The 20,000-nt window shown below is 37.6% G+C and overlaps 2 protein-coding genes across 3 annotated transcripts in view; one reads left to right on the top strand and one right to left on the bottom strand.

Annotated features, from left to right (window-relative positions):
- The window catches only part of LOC138003972 (anaphase-promoting complex subunit 13-like), a 7,598-nt gene extending 5,595 nt beyond the window's left edge, over positions 1 to 2,003 (top strand). Inside the window, exons 4-5 of one of the 2 annotated variants that reach the window (XR_011123711.1) lie at positions 1 to 972; positions 1,394 to 2,003. The exon at positions 1 to 972 is cut by the window's left edge and continues 577 nt beyond it. The gene's annotated coding sequence lies outside the window, so the exon portion shown is untranslated. Of the gene's footprint in view, positions 1,358 to 1,393 lie in introns of those variants that run through there. The other variant, XM_068850313.1, reaches the window with a different exon arrangement.
- A 287-nt stretch (positions 2,004 to 2,290) lies between these two features.
- The window catches only part of LOC138003968 (WD repeat-containing and planar cell polarity effector protein fritz homolog), a 41,449-nt gene continuing 23,739 nt past the window's right edge, over positions 2,291 to 20,000 (bottom strand). The window contains exons 14-24 of the mRNA XM_068850308.1: positions 19,251 to 19,322; positions 18,071 to 18,162; positions 15,366 to 15,473; positions 11,992 to 12,097; positions 11,192 to 11,306; positions 10,374 to 10,497; positions 9,917 to 9,980; positions 6,062 to 6,158; positions 3,925 to 4,137; positions 3,482 to 3,510; positions 2,291 to 3,094 (exon numbers count right to left, since the gene is read on the bottom strand). Coding sequence (XP_068706409.1) covers positions 3,020 to 3,094; positions 3,482 to 3,510; positions 3,925 to 4,137; positions 6,062 to 6,158; positions 9,917 to 9,980; positions 10,374 to 10,497; positions 11,192 to 11,306; positions 11,992 to 12,097; positions 15,366 to 15,473; positions 18,071 to 18,162; positions 19,251 to 19,322 — 1,095 coding nt within the window. The 3' untranslated portion in view covers positions 2,291 to 3,019. The remainder of the gene's footprint in view (positions 3,095 to 3,481; positions 3,511 to 3,924; positions 4,138 to 6,061; positions 6,159 to 9,916; positions 9,981 to 10,373; positions 10,498 to 11,191; positions 11,307 to 11,991; positions 12,098 to 15,365; positions 15,474 to 18,070; positions 18,163 to 19,250; positions 19,323 to 20,000) is intronic.

The following is a 20,000-nucleotide window of genomic DNA, read 5'->3' as shown; positions in this document are numbered from 1 at the left end:
AACGTCACAAAATGTCCCCTAAACTCTAGTCCTCAAGTAAAGTCCTGAATTTTTCAGGCTTCTCTACGCAATTGCAATTGCCTTCATAACTGCGAGGATCATAGCTTCACTTACTATACCCTCACCAAAAATAATGCTACCCTTACACTGACCTAGCTTATTGTTGGAAGTAGGTAGCAAACGCTTCTAAAGACTTAAAGGGACACCTTGTGTGGGATGTCGAAATCGATTTTGGTATGCATTTATAATTACATGCATTTTTGGAGATACATTGTAAGTGTTCCAACTCTGTGAATGTGTCTCGGCTGAGTTGCAGTCTACATGAATCTCAACATAACCCAGAGGATTTTCTGGCTATGGTGCTGTGTTGCGAGATCCTACATGGATCAAAAGTGACCCAATCTTGTTAAGCTGCACCTTTCGAAATTCAGTATTTAAGAATATAAGGCATTATTGTTATCCTTACGAAAAAGGCTGTTTGAAGTTCGCTTTGTTGTGAAACAATATTCCACTTTTCTAATTTAAATGCTAACATCATGAAACAAAGAGAATTTGCACAAGAAAGGCAAAAAGTTTCATTTCAGTGAAAGCCTCACTTCAGCATAGCTGCCACTGACAGAGAAAAGCAAAACAGTGAAAAACTGAAAAACGGGCAATTAAATTATTCATGTTTTGCCATTCAGTTCCCCGGGTGATAATTATCAACAAAGAAGGGGAATGTGAAATATCTTTTTCACTCTGGCAAAAACATTATGCATTTTTTCAGGCCAGGCTTCCCCTATGGTGTCAGGTATTACACTGGGAGGGAGATGTGACAATGGATGATGTCTGGTGGCGGAAGCGGGGAACACTGTAAAGAAGTATACTAGAATAATATTGCCGGTAATTATTTTGAGTAAACCTCTCAAACTCTTTTCCCTAAGATTGTAGGTTTTTAAATGTATGATAAATAGGAAGCATAATTATTAACAGGCTGTGCAGCTTGCTATGTCGGTGAAACCACCCAACATTTCAACACACGTGTAAGGGAACATTTGGAAACGGACAGGGCCTCACACATTTTCAAGCATCTGGAGAGCTCCTCAGTGTGTCGCTCTGCATGCTCCCGTGACAATTCGCGGTTTGCTCTCAAAATCAAAGAGGCCTTGCACATACTTTGGGACAAACCAACACTTAACGCGCAGGTCAAACACGTTAATTTAAAACTTTGTTTAATTTTGAATTACTATTGTCTCAGTCTTAATTATTGTCATTATTATTATTGTAATTTCTCTAGTATTTATATTCCCTGTAATTTATTTTTCATTTCACACTGAAGATGGCAGAGGCTACTGCCGAAACATGTTTGTAAAACTCAGGAGTGTCATGTTTTTCTTAAAATTAATATTAACAGACTACATTCCCTCCCAGGAGTGACACTTAAGGGTATTTACCTGAGACCAGGATGAACTCAGACCGGTATGAGTTCGTATCAGACTCCATACATTTCTTCTTGGCCTGACAATGAACTCAGACAAGTCTGACTTTCTGAGGTCGTATCTTTCTCATGGAAATGACAAAAAATCTCAGACCGGGTCTAGAAATTTCAAGCCTGTATGCTTTTGGGTCAGCCATGTGTTTATAAGAGAAAACATATCATCTTGTCCCCAAACCAGGCACAAAGCATTTCGTCCTGGTTTCATGTAAACAGCTGCAAAAATTTTAGACTGGTACAATTTCATACCGATCTGAGTTAGTCCCGGTCTCATGTACAGTAAATACCCCCCCCCCCCCCCCTTAGATTTTGCTCAGATGGGTTACTCTAATGGCTGGTTGTGAGAATTTGGTGTTATATCAAGATCATACCCTTAACCTCATAATAATTGTCATTCTCAATACTTTTCTACCTGACAGTGTTTTGAAATTGAGACTCTGAGGTTAATTTATATAATTTTCAATCCTGGGAGTCATAGGTTAACATTCAAATCAGGGATTGAACAAAGGTAAAACACTGAGTAACAAAACTCATACTTTAATGTTTTATTGCTGATGATGGGAAATTTACATTTTGCACCTTATAGCATTGACTATGTAAAAGCACCAATGTCCTTTAAGTTGTACAATAAGTGCTTGATTGGGGACAGAACCTGCTTACACTTGACCTGTTTTACTGAACGCACTTGCATTTATGAACAAACATGGACGGAAAAAAAAAACTTGGAATTACAAAAATCACTTTAAATATAAAGAGCCTTAAAATAAAATAACTTTTTGATAATTTCAAGATAATACCGGTATATTATACAAGATAGGTATTAAACAAACTTTTGAATACAAAATGGAATGGCAATAATTATTGAGAATGTTACATTGAAACATTTTATGAAGTCAATGGGAGAATGCAATGTCCATTTCCAAAACTTCCAAATTTGGCCATTTGTATGTGCATGTATCGTATTTCTTGGAAAAGACTTCAAAGTACTTAAAATGCCTTGGGAAGCTTGAGTGTCTAATTTTCGAAATGCTTTTAAATCGAAAGAAAAGACTGAAATTCAACACTTCAGCAGAATCCATTTCCAAGAAAGTTTCATTTTTCTGTGCATTTAGTCCAATGCGTCAATTCCCATGTTTTAATTTATTTATACCATTTCACACCTAAATTTCTGAGAAGTAATCGAAACGTCATGTTATTTTTATCATTGATGTTTTAAAACAAATTTTGTTGGAAAAACTCACAAGCCTCATAAGGGATTAGCTTCCACTTAAATTTCAATTTAGAGAGGTGGTTATTTCAATACCTCATATTTGAAAAGCCCTGTTGCAAGAGAAACAAACTTGAAGGCTACCACAACAGGATTAAAAAAAGGGAAATATATATTTTTGGCCAGTTTTCATGCTCTTGCTTAAAGTTCTTGCGTACGTGAATGTCTCAGGACTTCATTGCAGTTGTAATGCAGTGCATGTATTTAGTGTGCCCAATTAATAGGCTGCAATTTACGGGAAAAAAGCTCATTGGACAGTATTTTATTTTACAACCAAACTACACCACACCAAAATGAACAATTTTAAGGTTTCCTGCAGGGCTTTCTCTTTCTTCTATTTCATCAAGATCAAGCTGTTGATAGGAAAAAAACTTTAATATAACTTGCACCAATTCACAACTGTACAAATGTTTTTTAATGAAACAAGGGACAAAAAAACTACAAAAAAAAAGTTATGTCTGCAACACATCAATTGAGTGTTTAACGCAGCAGGTACAAAATACAGGTCATACACTGTAGGTCATTGTTCTACCAACACAGAAAGCATCCTAAACATTCATAAAAGCTAACCTTAGGCCTAAAAACTTTTTTTAGGCCTAATTAGGCCTAAGGTTAGCATTTATGTATCAGTTTAGGATACTTTCTGTATTGATAAAACAACCTGTGACCTGTGTTTTGTACCTGCCAGTGTTTTACGAGATTTGTCATCATTCATGATAACTATTCTTTCAATGTCCTACCTCATTAGCAGCTTGTCCAGGGTGACGACCTAGAAATATTCAGCATCAATCAATCAAACATATAATGAACCGATCAATAATTATTGCTTTCGTTCTGCCAGTAAGTGAGTATCATCCAACCAGCTGGTTTGCTGGTAGAGAAGTCAGCTAGCCAGTACAGTCATGCACTCAACAAACCAACAAGCTACTCTGCTGTTGGCCATTTGATCAATTTGTGGTCAGTCAGTCAACCAACGAGCCAGTCAGTACTTAAAGCAGTTGGTTAGCCAATTATTCAACACTTGTACATGTACCGGTAAATGTACACTGTAAATTACATGTATACAAAAAGCAAATTGATTTTAAGTTTTGTACTGTAGGATTTTTATGATGCTTTTATCCTCAAAATAGCAAAGCCATTTGGCCATAACTGTGCCAATAGACATAAGAAAAGTTCAACTCACTTCTTTGTGCTCCTTGTAACATCAATACAGTTCTGTCATCATCTTCCTCTCCTACCGGCATGAAGTGTTGAGCAGCAACTTTGTCACTCCACATGTATCCGTTCGCATCATTCTGATGGTAATGAAGAACTTGTCTTTTGCTTTCTTCGTTGGACATGTGATCATCAACATATGACAAGTCATCCTCTTCATCTTCATAGGACTCACCGGTATCTAAAGCAAAATCTTTTACTTAACTGCAGAACTGTTGGCTCAGTTAACAAAGCTCAGAATACTGCTTGAAGGTCCTAGGTTCCAATCACAAATTAGAGACTAAAAGATCTAAGTCGGAGATGTCAACGGAAACATGCACTCAAAATAGAACTTTGCACTGTTGAACACTGTATACTATGTCTTAAGCAATTATTCCATCTTGTTCAAATCTTACAATGTGAGTGAAGTAGATCCTAAAAATAAGTTGGTACAAGCAGTTTCAGAGTGAAAATATGGGATGAAAGGTTTGTATTTGTACTCTCACATTGTTGTTAAGGGCCCACAGACGGATTTTTTTTGCGTTGCTAAGGAAGTGAAATGTTACTTCCCATAACTGAAGTCACCACACGAACTGTTGTTTCCATCGAAGCATGCATAAACGAACAGACTTCTGATTTGAGAAAAAGCTAAATTTCCAGCGGACTTTAAATTGAATTAAGTTTTTTTTACATGGCACGTTTCACCCCCAAAATAATACAGAATATAGCTAAGCATTGATTTTTTCAAATCATCTTTTTTGAAAAAGTTATGGGTATTTCAGTGTCGTTTATGTCTTTAAAAAGAACATTTTTCAAAACAAAAAGAAAACTATGCTTGGCTGGATGCAAAAACGAATACAAATTATCAAACCATCGATGAAATACCCAAATTGCGTAGCACGGAGACAAATTTAGAGTTTTGTTTTATCAGTCACGTGACCATGGGCGTGGCATGATGACGTCATATTTAGGGTCATTGGCTTACAAAAGTTGGAAACTGACTAAAATAATGCCAAATTCTCTCAAATTACTTAAGCATTATATCCTTAGCAACGCACCCCAAAAAATACGCCAGTGGGCCCTTAAAACCTCAAAAACTTGCTGATTTCACATTGTTGTTGTGTAGACTGCAGTAAACGTGTTCAACTGTGTACCACACGTGCAGCACAATTATTTTTCCTCTTTTAACCAATGATATTCTTATTTTGTGGCGTTTTCGTTGACAACCACATAATAGATCTCTGAATCCCCTTTAACCTGGGTTCTTGCCTTGAACCCTCCAAACGGAACGCTACTCATCCTACAATTGTGAACAATTAACAAATTGATGTCAGTTTTTCATGCGTCTGTCCTGTTATTGATCATGAATTGTGTCATAACATTGTCAAAGTAGCTGTGGATCCGCAGGCTACTTTGACAATGTTATGATGACATTCATGTTCAATAACAGGACAGATGCATGAAAAGCTGACATCAATTTGTTTTTTACAATGACAAAAAGGCAGAGGGGTCAAAATTAAGTCAAAACACGAGAATAAAGCGAGACAAAAATGCAATCTGACGCGAGTAATATCGCATCATTATCGCATAAATTATAAATTTATGTGTCTGTCCGCTTCTTGACAATAAAAATTAGCCAATGAGTGCACAAGAATTTTTGCAGTCATTGTAAAAAATTCTTTGGAACAGGCATGAAAAACTCAAAATAGGCCACTTTCAAAAATACCATAATCCTCTTTGTTGCCATCCAAAAAAAACTTTGCATAAGCACCACTGTAAGTCTCAAGGGAAACTTGAAACAATGCTTATGCAAAATGTTGGAGGGCAAACAGAGAGTATTATGGTATTCTTGAAAGTGATCTATTGTTGATGATTTTCAGAATAATTATTACCGGTATTACTTTCAAAGCAGTTCCATATTTGAAAACTTAATTGAGTGCAGTCTTTCCCTCTCCCCCACCCAATACAATGTTAAAAGTCTGAGAAAACAACAGGACGGAGCAACATTGTTACAACTGCAAATAAATTATGTCCAAAGAATTTTGTTCATGATCGTAATGGCTTGGAAAGATTCATGTACCTTTCTTGTTCATTCCACAGCTCAAAGTGTTATGCTTTTGACATACCTGAACTGAGGGGTTCATTATCAATTTGTATAGCTCTTTGCTTTGCTACTTCAGCCAGGGGGTAATTGCCACAGTCATTGGCCAGGTAGTGAATGTCCTAATGAGAGTTACAGTGCTTATTAATAAAACCCTATCATCACACATTGCATATCTTTCAGAAGCAGTCAAGTCTTGTGTTGTGATTGGCTACATCATGTAACAACTTTTGTTAATTAACCCAATCACTCCTATAGCAGACCCCATTGACAAATAAAATTGTCTGGCATTAGAAAGAGTAACATCTATAAGCCTCACTCTCAAGGGGAAATGTGTTCAAGGGGCCATTTTTTAATAGACCTAGGTAGAATAATCTGAAGTTGTGAAATATTCCAGTAATTTGCCAGAAAAGGAGCACAAAGGACTAGGACTCTGATTCAGTTATGTTGTTATCAGTTTAGATATTAGAGAGCTTTAGATTCTACTGTTGGACGAGAATGACTACGAGTATGAGATTTTTCTCATAGAACAACAATGACCGCACACAAACCAGCATCATTTTCGCGAGAAAAACACGATACCATCGTCATTTTAGTACGAGGTTTTTGCAAGAATGTTGTCGTGTCAAAACAAGTCACCAACACGGTAGCAGTTTTGGTATTTTTTGATCAGGAAAAAGCTCAGTTACCAGCAATAAGAATAACTGACCAACCGATGCTGCTAACAAAGACTGGCAGTCAAATCTCATACTCATTCTCGTCCTCCTCTTAGAATCTAAAGGTCCCAAATAGTGGTGCAACAGAATGTAGGGTAGGCTATGTCAATAATTGCTGGTTTTCACTCACGTGATCAACAGCCATGTTTTTCAACGAAAACAAAAGGAAGCATTTGCATAATAATAGAGTTAAATTCCTGGAGGATTTGGTCGGGGCACCAACATGGCCGCCTTTTCTTTGTTTAGGGGCACCAACAAGGCGGTCGTGACGTCATGTGGAAACCGAGAATAAGGCAATGATGTAAATATTTCCTTTTAATATTTTCAGATTTTTTAAGCTTTCCTGATTTTATTGTAAATCATACCTAATTCAGCTTATGGCTGCCATGTTTTTGATCAATAAACTATCTATCTATCTATCTATCTATCTATCTCAATTGAAAGCCAGGACTGCTTCACACTACTAGTACTGTTATAGTATGAAGCAGTATAGAAGCTTAGTTAGTATGACTTTCATGGGGAGAATATGAACTTATTGACTGAGTGGGAGGGCCAGACGGGAAAATATTTGGCCCTCGGTCATGGCATACAGACTGAGCGCAGCGAAGTCGGTGCGCCATGACTAAGGGCCAAATATTTCCCCGTCCGGCCCGACCTAAATTCAGTCAATAAGTATTTTATCATATGGACTCTTTACACTATTTAAGAGCACTCAGAAGATGAAATAAGGACAAAATAAAAAAATAGGCACACATTGCGTACATGTGGTAGTGCAGTAACACAGCGCTGTATTATTGTCAACTGAGCTGCGTTTTGTCTTCCAGGAGATTCAAGTTATCTTTGCGTAATAAGTAGCCCGATATTGTTTTGGTACCGTATATCATTATAGTGCCATGGTAGATGTCTTAGGTAAATAGCCCCCTGAGAAGACATGTGGTCACTAGTAAAATACTAAATCCCAGAAAGATTGAAGAAAATAAAAGGGGAGTGAGAAACATCGGCTTCAAGGCCGACATGTTGATCATTTTCAAGTTCCCTTAAAACTTGTTTTTCACCACAAGTTTAAGCGTGCACTCTGAGCTTATGACAGCTTTCTGAGACAAAAGTTCACTGAAGTTAAGCCCTGTTGGGCAGGGTTAGTATTTGGATAGGTGACCTCAACATATATATGACTTGCCGCATGACTCGTTGTCAGAAACATTCTTTATGCAAAACAACTTTAGATGCAAAAGTATATAAATATTGATACACAGGTTTTAGGAAGAGCAGAAGGAGTGTTTTCAGGAAATATCGATCGAGAATAAATTATTTTGTCATCATCAACAAAATTTGCGACATAAAAACAACTTAAATTTTGAACCGAGGATATAAAAAGTTACCATCAGCGAAAAACATTTTAGGAGATTTTTGCTATGTTCAGTTTTTCTATTGTAGTTTTGGCTACACAAGTAAATTGCAAAATCGAAAGTAACATTGAATTCAGTGAGTGCCGTGATCAAGTTACCTTCCATGTTTACTCGTGAAACAGGATACATCTGTGTAAAAATGATGGCAAGACACCGGGTTTTTGTTTTTGTTAGTTTTTTTTTCTTTCAAGTGTTTTGAAGATTGACAAGAAATGTGCGAATTCAACACAAAGAACACAATCGCCCAACTCTTGAGGTTATTTATCACCAGGTAATTCCATCGTTTTGGAAATAGCAGCTGCTTTATTATTCATCAGCGTCACAAGTTCTTGCCAATTTTGGGTCTCATTTCGTTGAACTCAAGCACGCTTCCAAGAGACCTGTTTATGTTCGTGAGTTATGCACGCACTGCAGGCCTATTGTCACCACGAACTTACACTCTTACACTCATACAACCCGGTGACACAGTGTGGTAGTGCACTTACACTACCACAAAAAAAAATGTGCACAGAGAATTTATCTAATATGTTGTTTTCATCTGCTTTTCTGGCTGTAAATTACTTGGGTGTCTCAAAGCGACGAAATCCCCTAAAATTGCATCACACGGAGCAGTATGTGTTCCTAGTAAGGTCGTACGGCTTCTTTCCAGCCCAGCTCGCGCTAATGCATATGGCCCTCATACAGGCATTTTGCCAATAGTTTTGCAATGAATGCATGCACGGGGCCTTACGGGGCATATGATAATAAGAAGTTTTTCTCTGGGTATTCTGGTTTTCCCCTCTCCTCAAAACCAACCTATGATTTGATATGAGTTGATTTGATTTCTGAACAGTGTCCCCAATAAGTGCCACAACATGAAATAAAATTGACAATTCAATACATGTACAGTTGTTATTATTGTTAATGAACTGCTAGCATCGTACTTACCATACAAAGAAATCTAAGTTATATGCTTGAAGTACAAAATACAGTGGAACCCGTTATTACGGTCATCAAAGGCCCGAAAAAATGTGGCCGTATTAACGGGGTGGCCATATTACTGGGGCAGGGTGAAATTCATGACTAAAGGGCCGAAATGACAAGTATCACATTTGCACTTCCAGCACAACTTTTCTCTTCAATAAACAACAGGAATGTACAAAAAACAATTGTATAAAATACTTGAAACTTCACTCAGTAGGTAAAACGCTTAAAATTGTCAAGTGTACGGTACATTCTGAGCCTAAACTCAAAACAAGAACAGGCCCAACTTACTGTGCTTCTAAAAAACGTAAGCTGCCGTAATTACGTAACTGAAAGACTTAAGTACCAATCGTGTTTTTGGCGGAAAGACAATGACTTAATCCCTTCGCGATTTGCCTTACTGGATGTTACAGTAGTGTCACGATCATGTTTGTAATGAAAACAGGGAGGAGTGTTGCTTTCAGTACTTTGTAAAGTAAATCCACTGTTCGATTACAGTGGTAAACAACAAAGGTCAATGAAATTGACATGTCACAAGCGTTTTGGTTTTCTTAATTTAGCGCGAGTAGCCGTATTAACGGGGTGAAATTATAAAGGATTCTACTGTTTGGGATTTAAAATTGTGGCCATTGGCCATATTAACGGGTGACCGCATTAACAAGGGTCTTCTATAAAAGAATGTATGGCCGTTTTGCCAGGCCAAAAAACAGAGGACGCAATAACGAGGTGACCATATTACCGAGGTTGGCCGTAAGGTGGGGTTCCACTGTAATGAACAAAAAAACATCAACTCACCATGAATAGGTCTTTGGCACCAATATCAACTGCTAGTAAAAATGCTTTCTCAAACCTCCTATACCTAGAACAGAATAATCTACATTCACAACAAACCTCAAGAATAATGTCTCTCAGTCTTGCAAATAAACGAATTGTCCCATCTCTGCAGCTTTTAAAGGGAATGAAACTTTAGGTAGAAAAAAAAACAACTGGAGAAAGACAGTCTGCGCACCCGTCAGTTGCATGTCAGTGGGTCAACGCATTGGTTGAATTGGATTTGTTACCATAATCAAGTGTAGTCAGTTAGTGGCTTGTAAGTGGACCCAGGAACTTCAATTATTACAACACCAGCCTCCCAACCTTCACAAAAAATGAACTTCCCAGTGGACAAAAGTCAAAGTACTCTACGGGTTCTTCCCTAAATGCAAATATTAAGGTCTAAAAGAAGCATGAGAATTTGCTTTGGCATCAGTACCTAAGCAATTGATGGAAGAATCTTCTAGAGAGCTTGCTAATTGAATCTCTGAACTCCAACACAGTTGCATCTGATAATGGTCGACTGGGGGCATAAAAGCTTCCCAGTGTTTCCTCAAGTAAACCTTTAAAATATACAGCACTGTAGTTAGTAGAACATAATTTTTCCATAAAGAGGCTGTCATGTAGGTCAGTTTAAAAAAAAAAGGCTGCACCAAAAAATTATCTTGTCAAGTGTTTTTAGCCAATTTTTGTTGCAAAGTTTCATGATGCAAAGTTTCCTTCAGGGTCTAGTGGAATTTGTGATGCCCTTTAAATCAAGAGTTCTTCAGTTCCAGTGCTACCTGAGAAGTCTTTTTCCACCCAAAAAAACCAGTTGTTCACCATATGACTTATAAGTATGACAATAATTATTATTGCTAAATGAGAAGAAAAAAGATCACTGAGAATATAAATAATTAAATAACATTTTTGGCAAAAGAATGAACTCTTCTGCACACATAGGAAAAGAATGACTTAGGGAAAAAATAACAAAAGTAACAAGAAGAGCCTATACTTTGTTTCTTCGGACAAGTAATGTTATTTGTTCTGAGAGAATCTGACCAGTGCTACAGAGGTTGTGCGTTCAAATCGTGCCTAAGACTGATTTTTCAGTTGTTGTTTTTGCCCACTGCAAAGCAACTAGCTTATCATCGTTGTCACGGAAGCCCATGTAAAGCCGAGAGCAGGCAGCCGTAAACAGGCTACGTCATGGGTGAACTATGACAAATACCACGAATTATTGCATTGAGTTTTGTGTTACTACTCTTGTTTTCGTACCTTCTCTCTCTGAATTAAGTGGAAGTTTCAGAAGATTATTCATGATGAGTGTCAAGCAAGCAAAACATGCTTTGCCTTCTGTATTCCAATTTATACTATTCAGAAAGTTGACAGCCTGTTGAACAAACCAAATTGCTCAATTTGAGATCATACAAGATACAATGTAAAGTGTAAAATGGATATCAAATGTTTCAAAGTTGCAAGGACTTAGTTTTTCAGAGATTGATTTATTATGCAAGTGCCAGTCCAACTCCACAACAGCTATGATGTTTTTCATCCTACTTATAGAATTGGAAGAAATTGTAGGCACCAAAATATATATGGTTATTGTTAGTGCCTCTAAACACATTTAGGATATAAATTTCTCCACCTAAGGAGAACCAATTTGCCATTTTCCAGAACATAGTTTACTTTTCATGCCATATATGTGGTGTACAAGAATAATGAAACTGTCAATAATTAATTTTGCCAATTATTTATCAAGAGGAAAAGTTGTATTGGAGTCAAGAAATACTTGCTTGGCAAAGTTATTGTCCTGAAAGATTTGTAACATCACATGCGCATGTGATGGGTCATTCACTTAAACACCAACTCCCTCATAGCAGAATGTGTATAATGACCAGTATATACCGTAGTAAAAATATAAGAGCATGATTAAAAATAAAATATACCAAACTACAATGTTTGCTGAAGCTGGAGTGATTTATTTGCATTTACAATGTAGATCTGGCGACTAACTCCCCTACATACCAGTCAACATATTATATCCTGGACTCAGCTTTGTTCAGTAAGTACATTACCTCCTCAGGCTGATCATGTCGCATGTATTCAGATACCATCTCAACTGTACCAAGTCTCCCATGAGTGAGAACACCAAGTTCTAATCTCAAAAGGCACAGGGGGCCTCTGTAACAACACATTGGCATGAAGACTCTTATTAAGACTCTTATTAAGATAATGTGTTTAGAGCGAGTGTCGTAAAGCCAAAACCAAAGTAATTACTTTGGCCAATCAAAAAGGACAGAGACAATCCAGTAAACCAATCAAAACTCAAAGTAATTACACATGCCCTGGTAGCTGACACAAAGCGTGGGAAAATGTGCACATGCGACCCATGATTGATTTTGGTTTCACTTCTGATTGGTTGAAAAAGTGGTGCAAGAACTTTGAGCCAATCACTGAGTAAAGTAATGCAAAACCAAAGCAATCCACTAATTACTTTCGACACTCAATAATTATTGAAAACCCCTCTATCAGCTGGACAATGATTAATTCGGTGGATAGCACTATCCACCTTTTGAACAACCAAGGCCTGGTGGATAAGGGGTACCATCAAGTCATCAACAACAACAACAACAACTACAACACAGGGCACATTATTACAGAGAAAAAAATGCTGCATTCTACCTTACAGCCCTAAATGTGATTAATGACTGTAAAAACTGATATGCCATAAAATAAAATAAAATAAAAATAAAAATGAAACAAAAAAAAAGGGAAAAATCCATGCCAATAAAAATAAACAAACTAGTAGGAACAAACCCGATACATATATCAAATTCTTGTAACATTAAAATTATCATGATCACTGCAAGAATAAGATAGATAGATAGATAGTTTAGATAGATAGTTTATTATAAAAATATATTGCAGCTTACAAGCCGAATTGCATACTTTTAAAATCTATAAATACGTTAAAATATAATAATGATTAATTCTAATAAAATAGTAATAATATAAAACATTATAAATAATTAATAGATGATCTAATGATAAAAGTATTCATGCATCTTTCCGTCTTGCATTTCGGAACCGAAAAACGCCTGGTGCGCCTAAGAGCGTATTGTGAGGGTCCACGTTGTTGGACTAGACTGTGTAATCAATGACAAGAGTCATTAATTATCCTATCAAAGGTTTGCTTGCAAATCTCTAAGATATAATCACTAATTGGAACAATGTTGGCAAGTTCCATTGCGTCATTATAACAATGTCCAGGGCAAATAATTCTAAGAGCCCTTTTCTGAAAACGTTCTAGTTCATTCTTGAGGTACTCTGGAAGAGCATAGAAAAATACTGGGGATGCGTAGGTCAGAATGGAACGGATGCAAGAGGTATAGCGTTTGGACGCTTTCTTAATGATCTCATTAATGTGCTCGTTCCACGTGAGGTTATTCGATATGGTAACACCCAACAATTTGGCGCTATTCACCAAACCTAACTCCTCGTTGTTTATAACAATAGGTGCAAAATGTGAGCCCTTCTTTGCGAACGAAATCCTAAGTTCTTTACACTTATCACTGTTCAATTTGACTCTATTATCTGTGGACCACTTTGCTACATTATCTGCAATTTGTTGGGCGTTGCTTGCTCTGCCCTTGATTACTACTTCAGATGCTGTCGTATCATCAACATATTTCCATATATGGGCTATACCATTGTCAATTGCTAGATCATTGATGAGAACAAGAAACAACCACGGTCCTAATTTCGTCCCCTGAGGGACACCGGATGGAACTGAGCCCCACTCAGAGTAACAACCCTCAGAGAGTTTGATTCTCTGGAAACGATCAGAGAGAAAGTCGATTATCCAATTAATTATTCTAGTTGGTATACTAAGCTTACATAACTTATTTACAAGGATCTTATGGTCAATGAGATCAAAAGCTTTTTGGTAATCAAAGAGAGTCACTCTTACGGTTGCACCATTTCCATCTGTTTCCTTGGACCAATGATGAACCATGTGAATAAGTGCTTGGGTGGTAGATGATTTTGGAACTGCACCATACTGGTTTGGGTCCAGGACTTGAAGCACCGCGGGCTTGACATAATCTTCAACGACGCAGTCTTCAGCAACTTTCGACAAGCACGGTGTAAGAGAGATAGATCTAAGCTGCTTCTTGAGAACTTCAACTGGTTTCGCCTTGGGTAAAGGGGAAACGTCTGCAAACTTCCAAATCCTCGGGAGACTTTGCTCTTCGAAAGAAGCGTTAATGATCTTGCTAACGGGGAACGCCAACAACTCCACGTATTCCTTTAGAAGCCAATTCGGGATGTCATCCGGACCACACGCTTTGGACGGGTTCAACGAGGCAAGTAATTTCATTACTCGCAACGCAGAAACCTGGAGGAGCTCTGGCGAATCTTCATCAACGGGAAGCTTGGTCAGCGGCTGGGTGAGGCGGTATTCTTCCAGAGGCTTGATAAAAGCTTGGTTAATAACATTAGCTAGTTCTTCATAGCTCATATCCTCGATCCCTTCGATATGAATGTGACTAGTAACATTGCCGGCGCTGGGCTTTGCTCCACAGAGGCGTTTGACTTCTTTCCACCACACTTTAGGGTTTTCTTCTTTCATATGCTCCACCTTAAGTTGATAGAATGAAGACTTAACTGATTTCCTCTCGCGATTGACTGTATTTCTGTAGAATTTATACTGTGGTGACTCCCCTCCATGTTCGTGAAACGCTTTCTGTCGTTTGATGATGAGTGATTTTAGATTATCAGTCATCCATGGCGCATCACGCGTATTTACGCGCACTCTCTTGATAGGCATAAGAATATCAAGACCGATATGTATGACCTTGTTGAATATATTGAGCATTTCCTGGCAATCACTCGAAGAGGAAAACAAATTAAGAAAATCTATAAAGCTATAAATGCTCACACTCCATCTACGTTTTTAATAAGTATTGGGACTGAGACTTCCAAAAACTTTCATAGAATTTATAATAGAGTGTCTCTTTGAACTATCTACATGTAGTTCTAGGAGCTGGTATGTAAAATTGTGAAAACTTTAGGGATCAAGGTTATTGACAAGATATTGAGGGGCTGGTTTGTTTACGATTTTCAAAAAGGGCAACAAACGCCTTGGTAGAGGATGTTTGTCTATAGGATACCAGTGTCAAAACCCATTCACTTAGGATACCAGTGTTACAACCCATTCACTTATACATACATACATACATACATGTACATACTTACTTGACCACTCCCCCATAGGGAATTTTTAGGGTCAATGAAAAAGAACAAAACACAACAACCAGGTGGCAAATTACAAGTGCAGCCGAGAAGTTTAACCAGGGACATCTCCAGCAATTTTGCTGAATGTTTGAGAACAATTTGCTAACCAATGTGTTATTGAAAGTAAAGATTCATACACAAACATTTTACCAACCTCTCAAACAAAATAAGCAAGTTATCATAGCAACCAATACTGTTGTCAGCAATGTTTCCAAGGGATGCATCACATGACCAAGATACACTCTCAAGCCTAACTGGGTTTCTGGAAAACATTGTACAGAAACTGAATTAACCAAAAATAGATGTAAGTACTTTGTCACACTATGCAGATAGGTAGCCCTTAAAACCAAAGGTAGATGACTACACAAGTCCATGTTACTGGAATCAATGAATCAAGAAATTTAATTATTTTCTTGTTTTAGTACACCAATATGGGTGCTAATCATGAAACTGTTAGAATGCATAGCAGGAGGTTTGGTGAGATTTTAGGCCTAAGATTAGCTTTTATGAATGTTTAGGATACTTTCTGTATTGGTAAAACAATGACTTGTGACCAGTTAAAAATACCAGCCACATTATGTAAAGATTTTAAGATCATTGCAGGTGTGAATTTTACAGAAGGAAATCCTGAAAAAGTCAGGCTTCAAGGGGATATGACCAACCAGATGATTCTATTCGTCAAAGGGGAACCCCCGGGAGTGGGCGTTACTAAACACAGGAACAGAATGGAATGGAACATACCGGAATATGCTGTAATGAGGTGGAATGACTCTGGAATAAAGCAGAATGACACCGGATTGAAACCGAATGAACAAAAATGGTACCAGAATAAACCGGAACAATGACAGTACCAGAACAAGGCAGAATGAATCAGAAGAACACCAGAATGAAGCTAATTAGCATAGACAAAGTAACGAAACAAAGACAAAGGAACAAAACATACTTTTTCATCATTCTAGACTGTGAACGAATGAGTATGCAGAATAGAGAGACTGAAAGAAAAAAATAGTTTACATTAAAGGGGAAGCAACAAGGCTGGAACAAGTCACGATATGTTCTCACAATTGCAAAGTAGTCCAATCACTTTTTGTTTTGCGGAAAGAAAAGAAAAAATATTTTTCATATCTATATATTATCAGTAATCAATCTTTTTTCTGTGCTTCTGAGTCTTCTTTCTTCAAACAAGGATCACATCACTGCGTCCAGGTTCAATGGTATTATTGCCAACCGAATCAGGAAGAGAAAAGAGTTTTCCAGTTTGCGCGAGTCTATTTCCATATATCTCCATCACATGTCGGTCACGGGAAGCAGGCAAGCAGCAACCGTTACGGTAATTAGTTTGTGGTTCACTGAACTTGATTGTGATTGGTCAATATACAATTAACCTGTCAGAATGAAAAAGGGTTTTTTTGACTAGCACGGTTAAAGAGGCCTCCAAGATCCATAGATAAACGCAATTAGGATAACATTCTGTTTCTCTTGCTACTGTATTTGTTCACAAAAAAAAATATTACTTCCAGAACAAATAATAATTATTCATTTAGCGACGGATATACCTGTAAAATTTTGCTCATGACTGAAGTGCTCCAAATGTTACAAAAGGCAAAAACATGTGCAATTCCCTTATGGAATCACGAGACACAACAAAAGCTGATAAAAACCGAAAATTGGTCGGCCCTTAATTGAACTAAAACACAAAATTTTGGCATTTTCAGGTTCATTCTGCTATATTCGGATTTATTTGGTTGTCATTCTGCCTCATTCCTGTATCATTCCAGCTGGTTCCGGTATATTCCTGTACCATTCTTATTCGTTTCGTTTGAATCTGGTGTTATTCCGCCATATTCCAGTTTATTCTGGTATATTCCGTTCCGTTCCTGTGTCTATTAACGCCCCCTGGGAGTCAATGGGTTAACAACTAAGTTGATACAGTAAACAGACCACTGCTGTTTTTCGTCGCGGGATCAGCCCGTCAACAACTGGCTCTGACAAGGGGCTAATGCTTGAAATGTCAGCCTTCAATTTACCATTATATCAGTTGACTCAGTTGATAAACTCATTTCTGTGTTTCACTTTGCCAATGAGGCAGAACCACTGTTTCTTCAGAAACTACCTAAACCCATGCATTTATCTATCTTTTTTCAGGCTTTCCTTTAGTAAGTGATTGAGTTATTTACATAACTGCAACCATCAAAAAATCTTATCATGTTTCCTTCTGCAATAATTATGTGCTGTTTAACCCTTTGATGTCCAAACTGGCCTAAACCAGCCAGACTTTTACTCGTCAATGGGGAACCTCTGGAAGTCAATAGGTTAATAAATGAACAGGAGTGTTTTATCAGGTTTTAAACCACAAGTTGAAGCCCGAAGGGGCTTAGACCCGATAAAACACCACCTGCAACTTTATTGAATGGCTTCAAACACATTCCACAAAAAAGTGTCCTTCAGTCCAAACAAAGGTTCAAAATATGAGAGAAGACTAGCATACAAGTAAAACAAGCTAAGCCTTATCAGTATGCTTCTAAAGAACTCTAATGAGGAATGGTTTAGCGGTTTTGACGTTTTCTAGATGATCTGATAGGCTGTTTCACTCACGAATTATTAACGAATTTATGAATCAAAGACATGTCTTAGCAACCTCGGTCCCGGGGTCTCTCTGCTCTGCCTCCATTGTCTAAAGAGATCCTGGAAACGAGGTTGATGTCTTGCACATTTTAAGGGTTTTTTTTAAGAGCATTATACAGACATTTTGTACAGGTATCAGTTGGATTAATATTTGCACAGTTATTAAGAATGAAGTTTTAATTCTTAAGAAAAAAATGGGGATTTAGTGCATTTGGGAATATTAGACTAGCTCACATTAAAAATTTCCTGAGTTCCAGCGTATGCTTTGGAGAAGGATTTTCTGCCACAAGTTGGATAAGAACTGGAGCTAGCGCCATGTCGAACACCTGCAAATAACATAAATATGTAAGCCATGTCATCAGGGAAATGTAATTTGCCTGTCTCAACGGCAACAGCTAAATTCTACCCTTGAAGGTACAAGAACAAATTTTACAAAAACATACGTGATTTTATTGACCAATCCATCCATTACCTCTATAAACCAATCAAACAAACAATTCTACAAAATCCACTTGGCCCTAGTTGAATCAGGACGTGAACAATCGTTGAAATCGATGATTGGAAAATCAATCAACCAATCAATCCATGCCAATCAATTCCCTGTTAGTTAATTGACATTGACTGGCATTGGCCAATCAATGATTGATTGATGATCACACAAAAGTGATTGTGGTCATGAATCATTGATTGCCATTGATTGGCATTAAAAAAAATTGTAAGCATCCCGCGTACATACACTACATGTAGTTTGAATGTTTGACGTAAGTTGATTGCTTGTTTGGTTTCAAATAGTGCTAACAAAGAGCACAAGTCAACAACAGCTGCGACACACCTTGTTACATCAACAGTTATTCCTCCATGTTCCTTTCATTGACAGATGCTGTTTATGCTTTTTTTTCAACAGGACTCTGTTTATACCTCGTATTAAGACAATCGATTGGTATCGATAATCAATAAAAAATTGATTATCCATGGAAATCACAAATTTCTTCAGCAGTGATTTGTTATCGATTAGAAATATCAATTGACTACTTGGCAATGACTGGCATCACTTGATCAATATTGATTTTCCAATCAATGATTGTTCACGTCCTGTTGAACAGGCCTTTTTTTCAATATATTAAAATTCAGCTTGAAAGAGAGGTTTAGGGGACAAACACAAAGTGGATGATATGCAAATATTGTTCACATTCATTCCTACGTGTTTCTATCGTTTTTGTCCTCACTGCCTCACTATCAAGCTAAATATTTGATATTTTACAGAGCATTACAATACGATTTATGCCCAACTCAATTATTCCAGATACAGCACTGTAAGTCCAGAAAAGCAGGATAATAAGGTCCTTTCTCATAACCAAAATTTTTCTATTATTTATTCAGTTCAGTTGTATACTATCATTCTAGGGGACAATACCTGAATATCTCCATGTGCACTGCAGACAAGAACCACCGAATCACCAGGATGCCATTGAATAAGAAGTGGAATCTGCATTTAAACAAAGCCGCTTCATCATCATCATCATCATCATCATCATCATCATCATCATCATTTACCCTTGGATTGTAGTAGAGCTTGGTGTAGCTCTAAGCAATTACCCTCCCGATCATGACATACTACAAAAGACAGACCACAACTCTAGGAAGTCGATCCATGCCCTACTTTTTTGTGAATAGTTTGTGGGTTCTTTTACGTCCCAGACAGTTACAAACATTGAAGGGATTTTGACAGGGCCTATGGTTTATTACCCTTATCTGAGAACACCAGATAGTCGATAGCCATTTGCAGCTGTCATTACAAAGGCAGCACATTCTCCTCAGTTATTTAAAGACCCTGAGTGTTGGTTTGGCCAGAGTTTTTGATCCCGCAAACCTTCCCTGATAAGAGTTTACTCCGTCAAACACCAGATTATATTATTGTCATTGGGGGCCACTTCAGGGGTGAGAGATTACAACACTGAAGCTTCCCGTGGCTTTGGGACTCTCAAGCTTCTGTGGCAATTATTACTCTGATGTGCTGCTCAAAAGGTTCACTGATCTTGCATTGTGGTATGGTAATCTTTGTCTTCAAGGTGTTTCTGACCTTCACCTCGTCTGTCTACCAATATTTAGGTCACCAACTCCTTAGCTCACTGATTGATGACACGATTTTAGCAAGCATCAAGCA

Source organism: Montipora foliosa, chromosome 5 (genome assembly GCF_036669935.1).
Source record: "Montipora foliosa isolate CH-2021 chromosome 5, ASM3666993v2, whole genome shotgun sequence".
NCBI lineage: Eukaryota > Metazoa > Cnidaria > Anthozoa > Scleractinia > Acroporidae > Montipora > Montipora foliosa.
This window is presented reverse-complemented; position numbering and strand designations above follow the sequence as displayed.